General features: G+C 40.7%; 1 protein-coding gene across 10 annotated transcripts in view; it reads left to right on the top strand.

Annotated features, from left to right (window-relative positions):
• The first annotated feature begins 1,713 nt into the window (after window positions 1-1,713).
• Window positions 1,714-21,675, top strand: part of DDHD1 (DDHD domain containing 1) — a 92,153-nt gene continuing 72,191 nt past the window's right edge. For 2 of the 10 annotated variants that reach the window (XM_036843885.1, XM_036843884.1), the window contains exon 1: window positions 1,745-2,903. In XM_036843885.1, coding sequence (XP_036699780.1) covers window positions 2,051-2,903 — 853 coding nt within the window. In that variant the 5' untranslated portion in view covers window positions 1,745-2,050. Of the gene's footprint in view, window positions 2,904-21,675 lie in introns of all 10 variants that reach the window. The other 8 variants (XR_005018813.1, XM_036843888.1, XM_036843889.1 and 5 more) reach the window with 6 other exon arrangements.

Genomic DNA, 21,675 nt, shown 5'->3' with positions numbered 1-21,675 from the left:
GTAATATAAACAGAAACAAGGGCTCTGATCTTACGTGCTTTGAGTCAGGGCTGCAGTGTCCAGTTGGGCGGGTTGTTCACTGTGCAAGATTATCCAGCCAAGGGCACAAATTGGAGCAGAAATCCAGCCTATGCTCTACTTACCAAGCCATGAACCCCAACAGCGTTTTGTATCTGCCCATGAGAAGCAATGCCTTTTTTCAAATGCATACAACCTAGAGATTGTCCTTTTTTTGTTGTTTTGTTTTTTTATTTTTGGCAGCGTTGGGTCTTTGTTGCTGCGCGTGGGCTTACTCTAGTTGCGGCAAGCGGGGACTACTCTTCGTTGCTGTGCGCAGGCTTCTCACTGCTGTAGCTTCTCTTTGTTGCAGAGCACCAGCTCTAGGCGCGTGGGCTTCAGTAGTTGCAGCACACAGGCTCAGTAGTTGTGGCTCGGGGGTCCTAGAGTGCGAGGGCTTCCGTAGTTGTGGCATGTGGGCTTAGTTGCTCTGCGGCATGTGGGATCTTCCCAGACCAGGGATCGAACCCGTGTCCCCTGCATTGGCAGGCGGATTCTTAACCACTGTAACACCAGGGAAGTCCCAGACTGTCCTGTTTTAAATAATGGCAATCTCTGACAGGCTAGATCCCAGCAGCAAGAAAAAAATGCTCTATCAATCTGATTCCACCACAAATGGAGGAAAAAGAAACTGAATATTGTCTGATCTTGAACTGAGAATACTGACGTTGGAGATTGTTTTTCTCTGGATTTTTAACATAGGGTGATTGGCTTATAAAACTTTTTTTGTAATATAAAAGAACCGCATAGGGGAGCCTCAGCATTCAACCTGATCCCAGGAAATAAGCTACAGAATCAGAGATGCATGGAGAACAGGTTCGGGTTCTGCAGGGGGCCCGGGTTCTATCCTTGGTTAGGGTACTAGATCCTGCATGCCACAACTAAAAAGATCCCATGTGCTGCAACTAAGACCCGGCGCAGCCAAATAAATAAATATTAATTTTTTACAAAAAGGTTATAGAATTCCATTGCTATAAGAGACTTTAAAAGAGCATCTAGTCCAATAATCATTTAATTTTACAGATGAGGAAACCAAACAGATGGAGATTAAGTGACCAGCCTACGGTTAGTTATCAAAACTAAGTCTAGAACCTGGTTTTCTGGTTTTCAATCCAGTAATCTATCACAACTGGCTGTGCTTGACACCATTATAATCAACATTGACGGTGCATCCACTGTGTGGGAGAGATTGAGACATATAGACTTTGTCTCCAACAGAGGCCTTACAATGAGGTTGAGAAAACAGGAAATAAGTATTGCAAGACAAGCAGTATTATGAGATGGCATATGAAGGGAGATTTAGACTTGGGTTTGAGTGGGAGTGGTGGCGCCACATAAGCAATCAGTGGGCAAGGGGTGGAGTGCCCTCGCGTGGGCCGACAATTCTGGAAGGACCAGTCCAGGTGATTGATAAGGTCCAGCTGGGGCTGCAGGCAGGCCTAAGGTCACAAAAGCAGTGTCAGGAGAATCCAATTTCCCAGGGCCCTCTCGACGGGTAGCTTAAGCCTTTGGGCTCGAGACCCGCATTGCAAGGATGAGTCGGCTAAAGCTTCTCCACACCTGGGCTCTGACCCTCATAAGGGCGGGGTCCGAGGCAGCAGCACGGCAGGGAGAAGGGAGAGGAGGAGAAGGGAACTGAGGAATCATGAGCTGACCCCTCTCCCGCGGCGGGAAGGGCAAGAGGAGCGGCTCCCGCACTGCTTGGGCTGAGAAGGAACTTCCGGGACTGCACACGCGGCCGGGGGGGCGGGGCTCCAGGCCAAGCTCCACCTACGTCGAGCTGCGTGACAATGGGGCGGGCGGCGGAACACGACTGCGGCGGCCGGGGGCCTCGGCGGGGGGGCGGAGCCGCTGCCGCTGCCGCCGCAACCCCGGTCGGGATTTGAAAGATTAAAAACTCCTGGTGGAGAGGGCGGCGGCGTTGAATGTGTGGCGGAAGCGCTGGGGGCCACGGCTCGGCGCCGGGCCGGGCAGCCGGCGGCATCTCCACAGCATGAATTACCCGGCCCACGGGCCTCCGCGAAACCCCGAGCATAACGGCCGGGGCGGCGGCGGCGCCGCCGCCGCTTGGGAGCTGGGCTCGGATGCGGGGCCGGCGTTCGGCGGCAGCGTCTGCTGCTTCGACCACCTGCCCGCCGGGGACCCGGGCGACGACGAGGTGCCCCTGGCCCTGCTGCGCGGGGAGGCCGGTCTGCATTTGGCGTCGGGAGCGGAGGACCACAACCACCACCTGGCGCTGGACCCCTGCCTCAGTGACGAGAACTATGACTTCAGCTCGGCCGAGTCGGGCTCCTCGCTACGCTACTACAGCGAGGGCGAGAGTGGTGGCGGCGGCAGCTCCTCGTCGTTGCACCCGCCACAGCAGCAGCCGCTGGTCCCGACGAACTCGGGGGGCGGCGGGGTGGCCGGAGGGGGGCCCGGGGAGAGGAAGCGCACCCGGCTTGGCGGCGCGGCCGCCCGGCACCGCTACGAGGTGGTGACGGAGCTGGGCCCGGAGGAGGTGCGCTGGTTCTACAAGGAGGACAAGAAGACCTGGAAGCCCTTCATCGGCTACGACTCGCTCCGCATCGAGCTCGCCTTCCGAACCCTGCTGCAGGCCACCGGAGCCCGGGCCCGGGCGCAGGACCCGGACGACGACCATGTGGGCGGCCCGGCCTCCCCCGCGGGGCCGGCCTCCAGCTCCGTGGAGGACGACGCCGAGGACCGCGTCTGCGGCTTCTGCCCGCGCATTGCGGGGCACGGGCGCGAGATGGAGGAGCTGGTGAACATCGAGCGGGTGTGTGTGCGGGGCGGCCTCTACGAGGTGGATGTGACCCAAGGAGAATGCTACCCGGTGTATTGGAACCGTGAGTAGCCGGCCGGGGGAGGGAGCGGGACGGGCTGCCTCTGCGGGGGCCGACACGCACCCGGGTGGGTTTGGAACTTGACCGCGGGGAGAGCGAGGCGCGTGAGGCCTGGCGTTTGGTCCGAGTAGGGTGGAGATCGTGCAGGCAGCGCCGGCAGGTGAAGGGTTAAGCGAGCAGATGGCAAAACCCCAGCCGCCTGGGGGATACTGCCGGGGTAGCGCCCCCTGGACCAGCCGGGTGCTGCTGCCATCCCCTGGAGGTGATCCAGGAACGGATGGCCAGCGCTAAAGCTTTAATTTCGTGATCCTACCTGAGCTTCGTCCACCCCGGGATCTGATTCGGTCTCATTTACCCTGAACTGCCTATGATTTAAATACCAGTCTGCCTTCTGGATTGGGAACGTTTGAGAGAATCTGAATCAGCCGTTCAGTTATGGACTTGGGAAAAGAAAATTAATCCCTGCCGGGAAGGAAAAGGAGATAGGTTGTTCCCAGTGGGTGCGTTCGGGAGAGGTGGAAAGCACTGGTCGAAGCGTTTGTGGCAAGTGGAGTCCGCTCACTCTCTCTATGTGGAATACTCGTTTTTCTCTCTCAGGTCCTTGTTTACATCTTTTCATTTTTGCCTCTTAACCTTGAAAAGGTACAAGGTTTATGCTTTGGTTTTCTCCTCTGTAAAATAGGGATTACTGTATCTACTTCGTAGGGTTGTTGTGGAGATTAAATGAGGCAGTATACCTAAGGGCCTTGGAACTGTGCTTGGTACACACGTGTGATGTAGGTGTTAACAGTAAGTCCTTATTCATTAGACAACAACACAGTTAGGCTTGTAATTAGGTTAAGGAGGAAGACCGTCAGAAATATCCACCATTGCATGTAGCAAATGTTTTATATATATACATGTATATAATATTCTATAATAGCAGAAGCTATTGGCCCCCAGTAATTTGTAATATATAGCTATAATTTTTATGGTGCCAGTGCCCTAGCTCAGATGTCTTCCGTACATCTTACAACATTCTGCCTTGTATTAATTATATGTATTGATGACTTAGCTTCCTTTCTGTATGTTTAGAATCTTATGGGCAAAGTCCATCACCTTTGTCTTCATATTCTCATAGGGCCTAGTGCAGAAAATATTTTTTAAAATAGGTATTGAATTGCATAAGCGATTCTATAATGTTAAAACATTCACGTTAAGCATGAGTCACTAAGATAGCAGTTACAACATGTATCAAATCACCAAACAAAATAAGCGTAGCAGGAAATTCAGTTTCTTACTACACTTTAAGATGACATTGAAGGCATTTGTTACCACTTTCACAAGGCCAGATTCATATGGGACCTGTCATATCACTCACTCCTTTTGATTATAAGCTCACTAAGGACAGGATATGCTTGTATTCACTCACTCATTCATCTTTTTCCTTTTTACCAGTATTTGTGCATCACGCAGTACTCTTGTGAAGGCAATAGGAAAGGTGAAAAAAAAGGACAATCCTTACCCTTGAGGAGCTTCCCACTAAGTCTTTTCTTCAGATGACCTAGACATCATGATAGATTTTTTTTTTCCTTTGAAGATAGAAGCACAAGGACTTAATTGGAGTCATAAAGTTGGATAAAATGCAGGGCATCCTTGGAGAGGCCTGGAAACCAAGAGATGAATCTTAACTTTAGATCAACTGAAGTATATTCACCTAGAATACTGTGTGCTCTTTTGGTTTATAATAAGATTGTTAATGCTTACACAGTGCTTGACTGTCTACAGAGTGATTTTTCACATTCATTATTTCATAGTGATAGCAGCAAATGAATGCTAATGTTCTTTATATGAAGAAGCGGGCTCAGTGAAATTAATGAATTTGTCCAAGGTCACTCAGCTAGAAAGTGGTAAAGCAGTTCATAGTCTAGTGGGGGAATACAGCCCAGTGTCCAAAGAGCATCAGACCCACCTAGGGATGAGGATGTCAGAAAAGCTTCTCAGATTATGTGAGACTGAGTCTTCAGGGATGAATTTAATCAGACAGAAGAACCAGGGAGATGGAGAGAAAGGCATACCAGCCAGATGGAATAACATATGCAAGGGTACAGAAGCATTAAACCTTATGGCACTTTGAGGAAATTAGGGCTATACCTGCAGGGGTCAAACCACACAGCTTAGGTTTGGGATTTGACCACCACAGAGACAGAGGTGTTTGATTAGGGACATGAGGTGATTGTGAAGGAAGCATCTGCCTGTGAATGGTGCATTTGGGAGAGTAGCTAGAAAAGGAAGAGGGTAGGCGTACAGTGCTAAGGAGTTTGGACTTTACCCTGTATCAGGGAACCAAACACTTGAAGGTTCTCTATTACTTAGATGATTAGTGACAACACAAGGTTGAATTGGACAGTTGGAGAATATCATTAGAATGCTAGTGTCATAAATCGAGAAACAGTTAGGGCCTACAAAAATTAACCGGAAAGGAAAAGTGGACTTAGTCTTCTCAAATCTTCTTTCCTAAATCAGATCACCAATAGACCAATTAGAGCTTACAATTTAATTTTTGTTTACTGGCATAACAGCAACACCTATTTTGACTCCATTTTAGCATTTTCTAGATAGTTTTCTGCAAGATACAATCCTGTGGGTGTCCCAAGCCTCCGTATGAGTTGAAAGGAAAATAGTGCTTTTTGTCCATAATGTACTACTTCTTACAAAATCCCACGTAACTTTGCTCTAATTGGCTCTTCAGGTCTTTTTGTATTATGTAAGTTTTCACACCCTTTCAGGAGGGTTCAGTCCCAGTGTGGTCTCTTCAGCCTTTCTTCAAATGGAAGGACTCCTATGAACTTTGAAGCTTTTCTCCTTCCTCCTTTTTACTTTTCTTTTTAAACCTTTCTGGAAATTTTCCAAATAGTGGTAATGAAAGGTTAAAAAAGAGTCCAATATGTTCCTACATATAATGGTGGTAGGATTCCAGTGACTTTTGTGACCTAAGTACACTTTATCTGGGTATTGAAGCCAATACGTTAGCTATCTATGCTTAGTCTAAAAGAAAGACGTTAATTTAATTTATATTTACTTTTCCTTTTGAATTCTTACTAACAGATAAAATTTGAACCAACTTGGGGTACATGAATTGGAAGGGGAATAGAATTTTTGTCTACCATAGCTAGGAAGCCAATATTATTACATGTGAAAACTTTAATTATAGGAAACTTATTTTTGTTTATTGACTGTTCAGATATTTTTCTCAATGCATGTGGACATTTTAGATAAAAACTGATCATTGCTGATAATGGCTAAGTGAACTCCCTTGCTCCCTGTGTTTTAACTAAGCTGCTTGTAGCCACCTTATAGGCTTGTTTTGAGAATTATTATTATAACATGCTTAGAACAATAGTGACACAAAGTACTAGGTGTTAACTATATCTGTGTGGATCTCAGAAAACTTTATACCTTACTTGTAGAAACTCACATGAAGGTTAATAAGACTGGGTATTCAAACTGTTGAGTACCCAGGGTCACTGACCTTTACCTCATCACAGGTGAAATGTTTTGTCAAGAATAATAACAAGAAATGGCCGAAGCATTTAGTAGTACGCTATGGGAAGGCATTTGGAACATTATAGAGATATTTGATGAGTTAAGAATAGTTTTAAAGCAATTTTGATAGCAGTGATGTGTGCAGTGTGCACTAGGGAATATGTAATATCCATTTATTGACTAAATTAGTTATTTTTTTAACTTCATTTAATTTTTATTTTGGCTGTGTTGGGTCTTCACTGCTGCATGCAGGCTTTCCCTAGTTGCGGTGAGCGGGGGCTGCTCTTCGGCGGGCTTCTCATTGCGGTGGCTCCTCTTGTTGCAGAGCACGGGCTCTTGTCGCACGGGCTTCAGTAGCTGTGGCGTGTGGCATCAGTAGTTGTAGCACACGGGCTTAGTTGCTTTGCGGCGTGTGGGATCTTCCCAGACCAGGGATCGAAGAAGCCGTGTCCCATGCATTGGCAGGCAGATTCTTAACCACTGCGCCACCAGGGAAGTCCTAAATTAGTTAAGTTATTTAATTGACCAAATATTTATATGAATGTGTAGTTTCCAGAAGCAGTCATTAATTATAAGCCACAGCTTCCCTCACCCCTGCCCTTCCCCCATTTTGTGTACTATCAGGCCTATGTACGTTATTATAATTCTAAACCATTTGCAGTTTCAAACACTTCAGAAATTAATCAGTCTTCATGATATGTTGAAGAGAAAATATTATTATCCCAATAAAATATTGGGAAGTGTTATCCTAATAGAAAGGTAGAAAAATTAGGGCTTTTTCTGCAAGTACCCAAATTATATGATTTTTATTAACTTGGCATAGGTGTAACCATCTCTTAGGTCTTTTTCATTCAAGGGTTAATAACCTTCATAAGTAATAATCCTTTATGAAACATAAGGCATCAGGGGAAAGTAATAGAGTCCAAGCTGGTAGAAAGTACTCTTTCTTGATCAGCTTCTACCTTCAGTAAAGCAGAACTATAGGGACTAGAGATGCCTGACTCTGAAACACTTGGGAGACTTTTATCTTTTACTCTTTTTAACTGCATTATCCCCCACTAGCTCAGCCTGGAAAGCAGCCTCCGGCTGCACTGGAATTCTGACTGTTCAGGTTTTAGAACCCTGGCAGGAATCTTCTGAGAGCTCCATTCCAGATCAAGCCTGCTTTAGACTTTGTTTCAGAGACCTACTGAAATAGCACAAAGATATGAATGACTAGTGGGTGACTTGTATGGAGGGCAGGACTTGGCACTACCTGACCAAAGCATTCAGGACTTTTCTTTCCCTTTGCATTGTACCATTAGTTTAAAAACTGATCTAATATCAGTTATTGATCCACCTTGTTTGTGTATGGCTCAAATGTGATAATGCATGTTGTACAAGTTTACTTTATATAAATGTTCAGAGTGATTAGTATGCTTTTCTTTCCTCCATCTGTCATCACCCTCTTGTTTCCTCCTTTACTATTTTGCCATAAAAAAAGACTTTTTCTACTCTTCCCTCTTCCAAATTTTATTTCCTGGGTCTTTTATCTTCACCCTGTAATTTTTATTACACCCTGTAATTTCTGCTTTGCTAAGATCTTTGATGTCTGAAACCCTACGGCTGATTCTTTTCTGTAGAGAGCAAGGAAAGGCTGGATATTGCTGTGCTGGTCATGGAATCCTCTGAGAATTATGGTCACTGGGTGAGGAGAGTAGGGGGATAAAAAGGAGAGAGGGAAGTATGGAATGTGTTCACAGGAAGCCTAAGATGAAGATTCCTGGCAGAAGAGATGGGGAGGTAGCCAGTTCTAGAATCCCTGATTGTTGGGCAGTCTGATCCAAGACCTTTATCGTTTCATGAGTCTGATGAAATTTAAACTGCACGTTATCAAGAAGAACTTCAACACTGATGAAGGGTATAGATACAGTCTCTTCTTTTTTTTGCCACAGTACATTCCTAAAAGCTCAGTTAAAAAGTAAAACAAGGAAAAACGTTTTTATAGCCACTATATTTAACCTACAGTTCTAGTCTTTTGAGTTTGCCTTGGTAAAGGGAAATGGTGCCTACAAAAGATGTTGAACCACTGACACAAGAGCGGATTAATGGGCTGAAAAGCATAATACAGATACTTTTTTGATATCCCTGGATTAGGGGACACGTGGAATTCAAAGTGGTGAAAAGTAGAAATTGCCTGTGCTAGAGAACTAAGGGAAAATGGTAGAAATATTGATATGATCATATAAAAGTAATTCTATGTTGTGTACTGCTTTCTAATTTTGCCAGATTACCATATGATAAGAATAAACTATACAATCATTAATATTTGTTCTAATATCTTGTTACATTTAACTATATCTACATAATCTTTATAATCATTACACTTGTGTTTTCAAATAAACTCTCTTCACTGACTGTTGGGGGCAAGGCCAGTCTTTGGAAATTACAATGTTATTAGTATTTCTGTACCCAAGGACCTCAGATATCTGGAATCTTTGAGAAATATAAATTCCATCTGAATGGATGGCTTTTCCAAATAGTTGAGAGTTAAGCTTTTATTTGCTATCGTATAATTTTAACTATATGAACAGAAAACTCTCTAATATTACTATTCCCCTTTTGGCTACTTCTCAGTGAACCATCATTCTGAACATCGATGCAGATAGTCCTTGGGACACATGATATAGGACAAAGAACTGGATGAACTATGCTAAAACATAAGACTCTAAATCACATGCCGTGGAAGGAGCTGCAAAAATAACTTTAGGTGAAGCACAAGGAGCAGAGTTGGAATTACTTCTGAGCCTTGATATACATAGTTAAATGCAATCCCACCTTGTATTTTACTACTTGCTACAGATAATCAACTTTCAGTTAATATTTTATCGACTGAATACATTATTTTCTTCTCATTCTATAGAATTGCTTATAGGTAGGCCCAGGGTATCCCATTTCTACACCCATGTAGATCTTCAGGAAAACTTGAATTTTAACAGCTGATATATATTTTAATGTTGAGTGCCCCCCACGTTTGTTTATGGTTTGGAAAATGAAATCTATGCTGTGAATCCAAAAATATTGCAGGGAGAGTCTACTTCAAAGAGATTGTCGAGGACCACTCAGCCTGAGAAAAGCACAGTACACTGCTCAAGCACTTTCAATGGCACTCCGTCTTCCATGCTGGCTCTCCACTACTGAAATGAACCCGTATATATGTCTGGCACTAAATGAGACAGGTGTACGTGTCTGTAATGTTTATGAATAGATTCTTGCCTTTGCTCGACATTTTCATTGTATAGCCACTGTGCTTACTCTTCTTGTTTAAAACTAGCACCACTACCCATGGTTCTGCTCTTTGCCTTTCACTAGAAAAAAATTAGGACCTTATATTTTAGAATATCTTTGAATATAGTTGCAGTTTATTCTTTAACCTGCTTACTATTTAGCCTCATACTATTTTGTGAAAACTACATTATCTGTTACACTTTTTTGGTGGGGGAGAAGGGTGTAACTGTACCTCATATATAGTGAATGTCCCTAATCCTAGAATACTGTATTGAATTTTTTAGAATTATGCTAGTCTGCCAGGATTCTGTCTTTTATGGACAGACCTAGAACCCATCAAAGTATATGGTAGATCACAACATAAAGGGTGGACCTGATTCACAACATTTGTTTTCGGATCAGCTCTTACCCTACCTCAGCTCATCAATTTCATCTCTGCCACCTCTGTTTCAGTTCATACCAGTTTTTCTAGAGAGGCAGTGTTGTATAGTGATTATGAATGTAAATAACCACTGGAGGCAAACTAGGTCCAAATCGCAGCTTTTCTATGTACTGTCTGTGTCACTTTGGGCAACTTAAATGCTCCATGTTTCTTCTTCTGTAAAATGTGGATGAGAGTACCTACCTTTTAGAATTGTTGTAATAAGTTAAAATATTTGAAGATCTTGAAACATCCATGACAAATAGTAAGTTATATACAACAGCTGTTTTTATGTCTTCATTTTTCTGCCTCTTCTATCCTTTCAAATTTACAACTCACTTGTCATTCTTGACTTTCAGCTCTCCTGTTACAGTTTGTAGTCTCTTTCCTGACATAGCAATTTCTTGGTCTGCTATCTTGATAATCAACTCTGAGGTACAGCCCTAGAACTTCTATAGCTGTTGCCTTCTCTTGTGAGAAACTGTGACTGATTTTTGCCTAGTCTTTCAGACCCGTGAAAGAGCTGTACTATCTTTAGTCTTCCTGGCTTGGACCCCAGAGAAGTGCACCAGTCATTCTCTTAGAAAGCTACTGCCTGTGGAAAAGGAAGAATTCTTTCCCATAAAAGCATTCTAAATTCTTAAGCATCTACTATTTTTTAGTGTGCAGATCTTGTCACCAGATGTAGGGAGTGCTGAGTCCACTCCAGAAGCTCATTTAAAACATCTACCAGCTATCAGGATTTTTGATACACTAGAGAACTTTACAGCTTTCTTAAAGATGGCTCAGTTTTCAGTCAAGGCAGAGCTAGTAGTGTTCTGGATTTTCTGCCACATTGACAAAAAAGAAGTGGCCCATAATTCCTCTTACAGTGCAGACCTCAGCTTGAAAACTTTGAGAAATTTCTCTTAATTGACCTGCAGTTGAACCAGCAGTGGTAGGGATGGCAGCTAGATTTTGGCACCTAGTACAAGTTCTAGCTTCAAATATGAATCTACCCTTACTCCAGGGGTCTGAAGTGGCCATTCCTTACCCAGCATTAACAGTAAAAGCCAAGTGGGCTCAGAGAAAAGATCTTTGTTGTCAGATTCCCTTAGTTTGAATCTTTGATTTACCGTAACTGTATGACTTTGGGCAAATTATAATTGCTGTGTGGCCCAGCTTCTTTGTAAATGGGGATAATAATTCCTGCTTCACAGGGATATTTGAAGATTCTGTTGAAATACACATGTAGAGCGCCTAGCACAGAGCCTGGCTTTAATACGTGTTAGCTGTTGTATTTAAGTCAGGCTGGTATACTGGCTCTTGAACTAGAAGCCAAGCCTAGCTTCTGGAAATTAAAAAGTGTGTGGTTGACCTGTTGTATTTTTGAAAAACAAGAGTAGGAGGCTATGGTTCTACCAAAATTACTTCAGCCTAAATTCGATGACCATATATGCACATGACACATACATACACACATATTCCTCCCCCTCCCCCCAGCCCCCACCCCCCTCTATGTATACATCTATGTGCTCATCTTAAACCAGCTTTATCAACCCTGAGAGTTCAGGGAATCACAGTGAAGTATCACACTGCAGAAACCTTAATTCCTTCTGTAGACTCTGAGGTTGAACAATATGAATACCTTTCCAGGTGAACTAAGGACAGCTGAATACTCTTCAGCCTCTGAATCACCTCTGCTGGATTCCCTTGCCAGTGGAATGGCATCCTGTCTTAGACTAGTAGTTTGCAGATTTCATTGAGCCTAACGGTCACTGGGAGGATTGTTAAAAATGTAGATTCTCAGATCTCATCCTTGGAAATTAGATTCAAGAGATCTGAGCCTGGGGCCTAAGAGTCTACCTCTTTAATAGGCATCCCTAGTAATTCTGATTGAAGAGGGTTATAGACCTCACATTGATGACACTGTTAGTTCATTAATTCCTCCAGTCTAAATGGCTCAAAGCTGCCTCACCTTGAGTTGTCTTCACATACACTCAGAAAATTACCAGTTCAGCCAATCCAAAGTTGCATTTGAAAGGGTTCTAGAGGAAGTAGCCTTCAACCCACATTTTGTATTTTATTTCATCTCTGTTTTTCTTTTACCTACTTATTTTTGCTGTCCTTCCAATTTAAAACTTCTGTGTCCTTACTGATTTTTCTATCTACTCATTCTATAAATTATTGAGACAGAAGATGAAGTCCCCCACTGTAATTGTCGATTATTTATTCACTTTAGTTATATTGGTTTTTGTTTCATGTCTTCTGTGGGTTTAAAAAAAATTTTTTTTTAGTGAGGTATAGTTGATTTACAATATTATGTTAGTTTCAGGTGTACAACATAGTGATTCAACATTTCTCTAGATTATACTCCATTTAAAGGTACTATAAAATAATGGCTATATTCCTTGCGCTGTACAATATATCCCTGTACCTTATTTATTTTATAAGTAGTAGTTTGTACATCTTAATCCCCTACCCCTATCTTGCCCCTTCCCGCTTCCCTCTCCCCACTGGTAACCACTAGTTTGCTCTCTATATCTGGGAGTCTGTTTTTCTTTCGTTTTATTTGTTTGATTTTTAGATTCCACATGTAAGTGATAACAGTATTTATCTTTCTCTGTCTGACTTCAATAAGCATAATACTCTCAAGGTCCATCGATGTTGTTGCAAATGGCAACACTTCATTGTTTTTTATGGCTGAGTAGTATTCCATCGTGTATATGTGTGTGCATGTTATTACTACATCTTCTTTGTCCATTCATTTGTTGATGGACATTTAGGTTGCTTCCATGTCTTGGCTATTGTAAATAATGCTGCTGTGAACATTGGGGTGCATGTACTTTTCAAATTAGTGTTTTTATTTCCTTTGGCTATATACCCAGGAGGGGAGTTGCTGGATCATATGGTAGTTCTATTTTTAGTTTTTTAGGAACCTCCATACTGTTTTCCACAATGGCTGCAACAATTTACATTCCCACAAAATGGCTTCCTTTTCTCACATTTGCAATAAAGTTTGTTATTTGTGATCTTTTTGATGATTGCCACTCTGACAGGCATGAGGTGCTATCTCATTGGTTTTGATTTGCATTTCCCTGATGATTAGCAGTGTCGAGCATCTTTTCATGTGCCTGTTGGCCATCTCTGTGTCTTCTGTGGAAAAATGTCTGTTGAGGTCTTATGCCCCTTTTTTTTTTTTTTTAAATATCTCGTGATCTCACCTATTTTTTTAAAATTTTTTAAAATTATTTATTTATTTATTTATTTATTTATTTATTTATTTATTTATGGCTGTGTTGGGTCTTCGTTTCTGTACGAGGGCTTTTCTCTAGTTGCGGCAAGCGGGGGCCACTCTTCATCACGGTGCGCCGGCCTCTCACTATCCCGGCCTCTCTTGTTGCGGAGCACAGGCTCCAGACGCGCAGGCTCAGTAATTGTGGCTCACGGGCCTAGTTGCTCTGCGGCATGTGGGATCTTCCCAGACCAGGGCTTGAACCCGTGTCGCCTGCATTGGCAGGCAGATTCTCAACCACTGCGCCACCAGGGAAGCCCCTTATGCCCATTTTTTAATTGGGTCTTTTTTTTTTGATATTGAGTTGTATGAGCTGTTTATATATTTTGGATATTAACCCTTTATTGAGCATATAATTTGCAAATATTTTCTCCTATTCAGTAGGCGATTTTTCATTTGTTGATGATTTTCTTTCCTGTGCAAAAGCTTTTAAATTTGATTAGCTCCCATTTGTTTATTTTTGTCTTAGGAGACAGATCTAAAAAAATATTGCTACAGTTTATGTCAGAGTGTTCTCCGTATGTTCTCTTCTAGGAGTTTTATGGTTTCAGGTCTTACACTTAGGTCTTTAATCCATTTTGAGTTTATTTTTGTACATGATGTGAGAAAACATTCTAATTTCATTCTTTTACATGTAGCTTTCCATTTTTCCCAGCACCACTTATTAGAGAGACTCTCTTTTCCCCATTGTATAGTCTTGCCTCCTTTGTTGTAGATTAATTGACCATGTGTGCATGGGCTTACATCTGGGCACTCTTCGCTGTTCCATTGATCTACGTGTTGGTTTTTGTGCCAGTAACATACTGTTTTGATGACCATAGCTTTGTAGTATAGTCTAAAGTTAGGGAGCATGATTCCTCCAGCTCTGTTCTTCTTTCAGCTATTTGGGGTCTATTGTGTTCCATACACATTTTAAAATTATTTGTTCTAGTTCTGTGAAAAATGCCTTTGGTATTTGGATAGGTGATTGCATTGAATCTGTAGATTGCCTTGGATAGTATAGTCATTTTGACAATATTGATTCTTCCAATCTAAGAACATGGTATATCTTTCCATCTGTTTGTGTCATCTTCTTTTTCTTTCATCAACGTCTTATGGTTTTTGGAGTACAGGTCTTTTACCTCCTTAGGTAGGTTTATTCTTAGGTTTTTTTTCTTTTTGATACAATGGTAAATGGAATTGTCTCTTTAACTTCTCTTCTGATCTTTTGTTGTTAGTATATAGAAATGCAGCAGATTTCTGTGTATTAATTTTGTATCCTGCAACTTTACCAAATTCATTGATGAGCTCTAGCAGTTTTCTGATGGCATCTTTAGGATTTTCTATGTGTAGTATGTCATATGCAAACAGTGACAGTTTTACTTCTTCCTTTCCAATGTGGATTCCTTTTATTTCTTTTTCTTGTCTAATTGCTGTGGCTAGGACTTCCAATACTATGTTGAATAAAAGTGATGAGAGTGGACATCTTGTCTTCTTCCTGAACTTAGAGGAAATGCTTTCAGTTTTTCACCATTGAGTATGACATTAGCTATGGGCTTGTCATATATGGCCTTTACTGTGTTGAGGTATGTTACCGCTGTACCCACTTTCTGGAGCATTTTTATCGTAAATAAGTGTTGAATTTTGTCAGAAATGTTTTCTACATCTATTGAGATGATCATATGGTTTTTATTCTTCAGTTTGTTAATGTGGTGTATCATATTGATTGATTTGCCAATGTTGAACCATCCTTGCATTCCTGGGGAAATTCCACTTGGTCATGTATTGTTTGATTCAGTTTGTTAATATTTTGTTAAGAATTTTTCTATCTATGTTCATCAGTGATGCTGGCCTGTTATTTTCTTTTTGTGTGTGATATCTTTGTCTGGTTTTGGTATCAGAGTGATGGTGACCTCATAGAATGCGTTTGGAAGTGTCCCTTGCTCTGCAGTTTTTTGTTTGTTTCTGTTTTATGGAGACCTTTATAAGTCTCAATTCACCTGATCTAATTTTCAAGGCTTTTTTTTTGGTGATTATTTTTTAATTTTTTATTTTATATTGGAGTATAGTTTTTTGGTTTTCTGGGTTTTTTGTTTTTTTGGTTTTTTTTGGTCTGTTTGTTTGTTTGGCTGCACTGTGTGGCATGTGTGATCTTAGTTCCCCGACCAGGGGTTGAACCTGCACCCCCTGCAGTGGAAGTGTGGAGTCTTAACCACGGACCACCAGGGAAGTCCCTGTATTGGAGTATAGCTGATTTACAATGTTGTGTTAGTTTCAGGTGTACAGCAAAGTGATTTAGTTATACATATACATATATTTTTCAAATTCTTTTCCCATATAGGTTATTACAGAGCATTGAGTAGAGTTGCCTATGCTATACAGCAGGTCCTTGCTAATTATCTGTTTTATATATAGTAGTGTGTATATGTTAATTCCAACTTCCTAATTTATCTCTCCCCCTCAACCTTTCCCCACTGGTAACCATAAGTTTGTTTTCTAAGTCTGTTTCTGTTTTGTAAATACGTTCATTTGTACCATTTTTTAGATTCCACATATAAAGTGATACCATATGATATTTGTCTTTCTCTGTGACTTCACTCAGTATGACACTCTCTAGGTCCATCCATTTCACGGCAAATGGCATTATTTCGTTCTTTTTTTATGGCTGAGTAATATTCTGTTGTATATATGTACTACATCTTCTTTATCCATTCCTCCACTGATGGACATTTAGGTTACTTCCATGTCCTGGCTAGTGTAAATAGTGCTGCAATAAACATTGGGGTGCGTGTATCCTTTCAAATTATGGTTTTCCATAGGCAGAACACTCTATGACATAAATCACAGCAAGATCCTTTTTGACCCACCTCCTAGAGTAACGGAAATAAAAACAAAAATAAACAAATGGGACCTAATGAAATTTAAAAGCTTTTGCAGAGCAAAGGAAACCAAAAACAAGATGAAAAGACAGCCCTCAGAATGGGAGAAAATATTTGCAAACAAAGCAACGGACAAAGGATTAATCTCCAAAATATACACGCAACTCATGCAGCTCAATATCAAAAAAACAAACAACCCAATCCAAAAATGGGCAGAAGACCTAAATAGACATTTCTCCAAAGAAGATATACAGATTGCTAACAAACACGTGAAAAGATGTTCAACATCACTAATCATTAGAGAAATGCAAATCAAAACTACAATGAGGTATCACCTTACACCGGTCAGAATGGCCATCATCAAAAAATCTACAAACAATAAATGCTGGGGAGGGTGTGGAGAAAAGGGAACCATCTTGCACTGTTGGTGGGAATGTAAATTGATACAACCACTATGGAGAACAGTATGGAGGTTCCTTAAAAAACTAAAACTAGAACTAACAAATGACCCAGCAGTCCCACTACTGGGCACATACGCTAAGAAAACCATAATTCAAAAAGAGTCATGTATCACAATGTTCATTACAGCACCACTTACAATAGCCAGGACATGGAAGCAACCTAAGTGTCCATCGACAGATGAATGGATAAAGAAGATGTGGCACATATATACAATGGAATGTTATTCAGCCATAAAAAGAAACGAAACTGAGTTATTTGTAGTGAGGTGGATGGTCCTAGAGTCTGTCACACTGAGTGAAGTAAGTCAGAAAAAGAAAAACAAATACCGTATGCTAACACATATATGTGGAATCTAAAAAAAAAAAAAAAAAGAAAAATGGTTCTGATGAACCTAGGGGCAGGACAAGAATAAAGACACAGGTGTAGAGAATGGACTTGAGGACACGGGGAGGGGGAAGGGTAAGCTGGGACAAACTGAGAGAGTAGCACTGACATATATACACTGCCAAATGTAAAATAGATAGCTAGTGGGAAACAGCTGCATAGCACAGGGAGATGAGCTCTGTGCTTTGTGACCACCTAGAGGGGTGGGATAGGGAGATGCAAGGGAAGAGGGAGGGGATATGAGGATATATGTATACATATAGCTGATTCACTTTGTTATACATCAGAAACTGACACAACATTGTAAAGCAATTATACTGTAATAAAGATGTTAAAAAAAAATATATGGTTTTCTCCAGATATATGCCCAGGAGTGGGATTGCTGGATCATATGGTAGCTCATTTTTTTTTTTTTTTTAGGTAATCTCCATAATGTTCTCCATAGTGGCTGTACCGATTTACATTCTCACCAACAGTGTAGGAGGGTTCCCTCTTCTCCACACCCTCTCCAGCATTTATTGTTTGAAGATTGTTTTGATGATGGCCATTCTAACCAGTGTGAGGTGATACCTCATTGTAGTTTTGTTTGCATTTCTCTAATCATTAGTGATGTTGAGCATCTGTTCATGTGCCTCTTGGTCATCTGTATGTCTTCTTTTGAGAAATGTCTATTTGGATCTGCCCATTTTTTGATTGGGTTGTTTTTTGTTTTTTTTGATACAGAGCTGCATGAGCTGTTTGTATATTTTGGTGATTGTCAGTCGCTTCATTTGCAAACATTTTCTCCCATTCTGTGGGTTGTCTTTTTGTTTTGTTTATTGTTTCCTTTGCTGTGCACAAGCTTTAAGTTTAATTAGGTTCCATTTGTTTATTTTTGTTTTTATTTTCATTACTCTAGCAGGTGGATCAAAGAAGATATTGCAGCCGTTTATGTCAGAGGGTGTTCTGCCTATGTTTTCCTCTAAGAGCTTTAGAGTATCCAGTCTTACATTTAGGTCTTTAATCCATTTTGAGTTTATTTTTGTGTATGCTGTTAGAGAATGTTCTAATTTTATTCTTTTACATGTAGCTGTCCAGTTTTCCCAGCATCACTTATTGAAGAGACTATCTTTTCTGCCTTGTATATTCTTGCCGCCTTTGTCATAGATTAGGAGACCATGGGTGCATGGGTTTTTCTCTGGGCTTTCTATCCTGTTCCGTTGATCTGTATTTCTGTTTTTATGCCAGTACCATACTGTTTTGATTGGGTGCATATGTATTTACCATTGCTAAATCTTCTTGTTGGCTTGATCCTTTGATCATTATGTAATGTCCTTCTTTGTCTCTTGTAAAAGTCTTTGTTTTAAAGTCTATTTTTTCTGGTATAAGTATTGCTATCCCAGCTTTCTTTTGATTTCTATTTGCATGGAATACCTTTTTTCATCCTCTCACTTTCAGTCTGTGTGTGTCTTTAGATCTGAAGCAAGTCACTTATAGGTAACATATATATGGGTCTTGTTTTTTAAAATCCATTCAGCCACTTTATGTCTTTTGATTGGAACATTTAGTTCATTTAGATTTAAAATAATTATTAAAGGTATGGACTTACTGCCATTTTGTTAATTGTTTTGGGGCTGTTTTTGTAGTTCTTTTTTTGTTGTTGTTCCTTCTTTTGTTCTCTTGTGATTCAATGACTATCTTTAACGTTATGTTTGTATTTCTTTCCCTTTTTTTGTATGTGTATGTATTATAGATTTTTGGTTTGTGATTACCATGAGGTTTATATATAGCCATATATACAGAGTGTGTGTGTGTGTGATTATTTTAAGTTGCTGATCTCTCGATTTCAAATGCATTTTAACAACCCCCCATTTTTGCTCCCCTCCCCTCACAATTACTGTTTTTGACATATTTTCATCTATTTGTTTTGTGTTCCCCTTAACTGCTAATTGTGAGTATAGGTGTTTTACTACCTTTGTCTTTTAATCTTCCTGCTAACTTTGAATTTTGATTGGTTTACTAACTTTATATTTGCCTTTATAGATGAGCTTTTTCCATTCATAATTTTCATGTTTCTATTTGTGGCCTTTTCTTTTTCAGTTAGAGAAGTCCCTTTAACATTTCTTGTAAAGCTGGTTTGGTTGTGCTGAACTCTTTTAGCTTTTGCTTGTCTGTTATATTTTTGATCTCTCCAAATTTGAATGAAAGCCTTGCTGGGTAGAGGATTGTTGGTTGTAGGCTTTTGCTTTTCATAACTTTATGTATGTACTCCCTTCTGGCCTGCAAAATTTCTTTTGGGAAATCAGTTGGTGGCCTTATGAGAGTTCCCTTGTACATAACTTATTGCTTTTCTCTTGCTGCTTTTAATATTCTCTCTTTATCTTTAATTTTTGGCATTTTAGTTACAGCATATTTTGGTGTAGTCATCTTTGGTTTGATCCTGTTTGGGACTTTCTGTGTCTCCTAGTCTTGGATCTGTTTGCTTTCCAGGTTAGGAAGGTTTTCAACTATTATGTCTTCAAATATGTTCTCTGCCCCCTTCTCTGTCTCTTCTCCTTCTGGGACTTCTATGATGCAAATGTCAGTACACTTGATGTTGTCCCACAGGTCTCTTAAACTGTTTTTATTTCTTCTTATTTTTTATTTTTTCTGTTTAGCATCAGTGATTTCCACTACTCTGTCTTCCAGCTCGCTAATCCTTTCCTCTGTATCATTTAATCTACTGCTGATTCCGTCTAGTGTATTTTTCTTTTCAGTTACTGTATTTTTCATCTCTGTTTGGTTCTTCTTTGTATTTTCTAAATCTTTGTTAAAAATTTCTAACTTCTTCCTCTGTTCATCCATTCTTCTTCTGAGTTCTTTGATCATTTTTACAGTCATTACCTTGAACTCTTTCTTGGGTAGATTGCCTATCTCTGCTTTACTCAGTTTTTCTTCTCAGGTTTTATCTTGTTCCTTTTTTTTGGAACATGATCCTATGTCACCTCACTTTGCTTGATTTCCTTTTTGTGTTTTTATGTATCTGGTAGGTTGGTTATGTTTCCTGACCTTGGAGAAGAGGCCTTTTGTAGGAGACGTCCTATGTATCTCAGCAGCTTACTCCCTTCTGGTTACCAGAGCTGTATGTTCTAAGGGTGCCCCCTGTGTGGGCTGTGTGGGTCCTTTTTGTGTGTGATGGGCTATTGTGGGCAGTTTGATATGCATGGCTGGCCCCTGCCTTGTGCAGAGGCTGCCAGCCGCTGGTTGGTGGGGCCAGGTCACAACACGACTGGCTGTGGAACAAACCCGGGGGGCCCTGGGTCCCAGTGTGTGTGAGACTTTGTGTGAACCCTTTAAGAGTGAAGTTTCTATTTTCCACAACTTTCTGGATCTCCTGAAAGTAAGCCTCGCTGTCCTTCAGAGCTAAATGTTCTGGGGGCTTTTCTTCCTGGCACTAGATCCCCATGCTAGGAAGCCCAATGTGGGGCTCAGACACCTTGCTCCTCGGGGAGAACCTCTGCAGTTGTAGTTGTATGAGCCTTGACTGTACTGCAACTCTATCCTCCTACCCATCTCGTGGTTGTTCCTTCTTTATATCTTTTGTTGTAGAAGGCCTTTTCTAGTAGATTCTGGTCCTTCCTATCAATAGTTTCTCTATTAATAGTTGTGATTTTTGTTTGCCATGAGAGGAGTTGAACTCGGGGTATTCCTACTCCGCAGTCTTGGGAACTACCTTGTTTCATGTATTTTGAAGCTCTGTTATTAGGTGCATACACATTTAGGATTGTTATATCCTTTTGATGGAATAATGCCTTTATCATTTTGAAGCATGTCCTTTTATCTCTGGTTTATTTTTTGTAGTGAAGTCTACTTTTATACTAACTTTGTCTCTCCTAACTTTCTTTTGATTAGTATTTGCGTGTTATATCTATTCCTGTCCTTTTACTTTTAAACTTGCAAGTGTCTTAATGTACCTATTGGATGTTGCTTTTTAAAATCCATCTGACAATCCCTGCCTTTTATTTGGTGTTTTAGGCCTTTTGTATTGAATGTGATTAATGCCACGTTTGAGTGTAAATTTACCATCGTCTTAGTTGTATTCTATTTGTCCCATTTCTCTTTGTTCCTTTTTCTCCTCTTTTGCTGCCTTCTTTTGGATTGAGTTATGATTCTTTTTTATCTTCATTATTAACTTCTGGGGATACCTTTTTCATATTTATTCTGGTTTGTGTTTTCTGAGCTATTTGTGTCCTAATTTCACATATATTAGATCTTATGATACTGCTCCCCAGCTCCTGCATGCTCTGTTCTGTTTTTTAATTTTTCCACTGCTGTGTGTGTGTGTGTGTGTGTGTGTGTGTGTGTGTGTGTGTGTGTGTGTGTGTGTTTCAGTTTGGGTAACTTCTTTTGATTTACTTCAAGTTACCCGATTCTTTCCTGTGCTGTGTTGAGTCTACTGATGACTCCATCAAAAGTATTCTTTATTTCACTGTGTTTTTTAATTTCTAGCATTTTTGATTTTTGTAGTTTCCATCTCTGCTGGAATTATCCATTTGATCATGCATGTTGCCCACCTTTTCCACTAGAGCCTTTACCATATTAATCATAGTTATTTTAAATTCTCTA

The sequence above is a fragment of the Balaenoptera musculus genome, chromosome 2 (assembly GCF_009873245.2).
Source record: "Balaenoptera musculus isolate JJ_BM4_2016_0621 chromosome 2, mBalMus1.pri.v3, whole genome shotgun sequence".
Classification (NCBI taxonomy): Eukaryota; Metazoa; Chordata; class Mammalia; order Artiodactyla; family Balaenopteridae; genus Balaenoptera; species Balaenoptera musculus.
The sequence above is the reverse complement of the archived record's forward strand: the minus strand, read 5'-3'. Positions and strand labels throughout refer to the sequence as shown.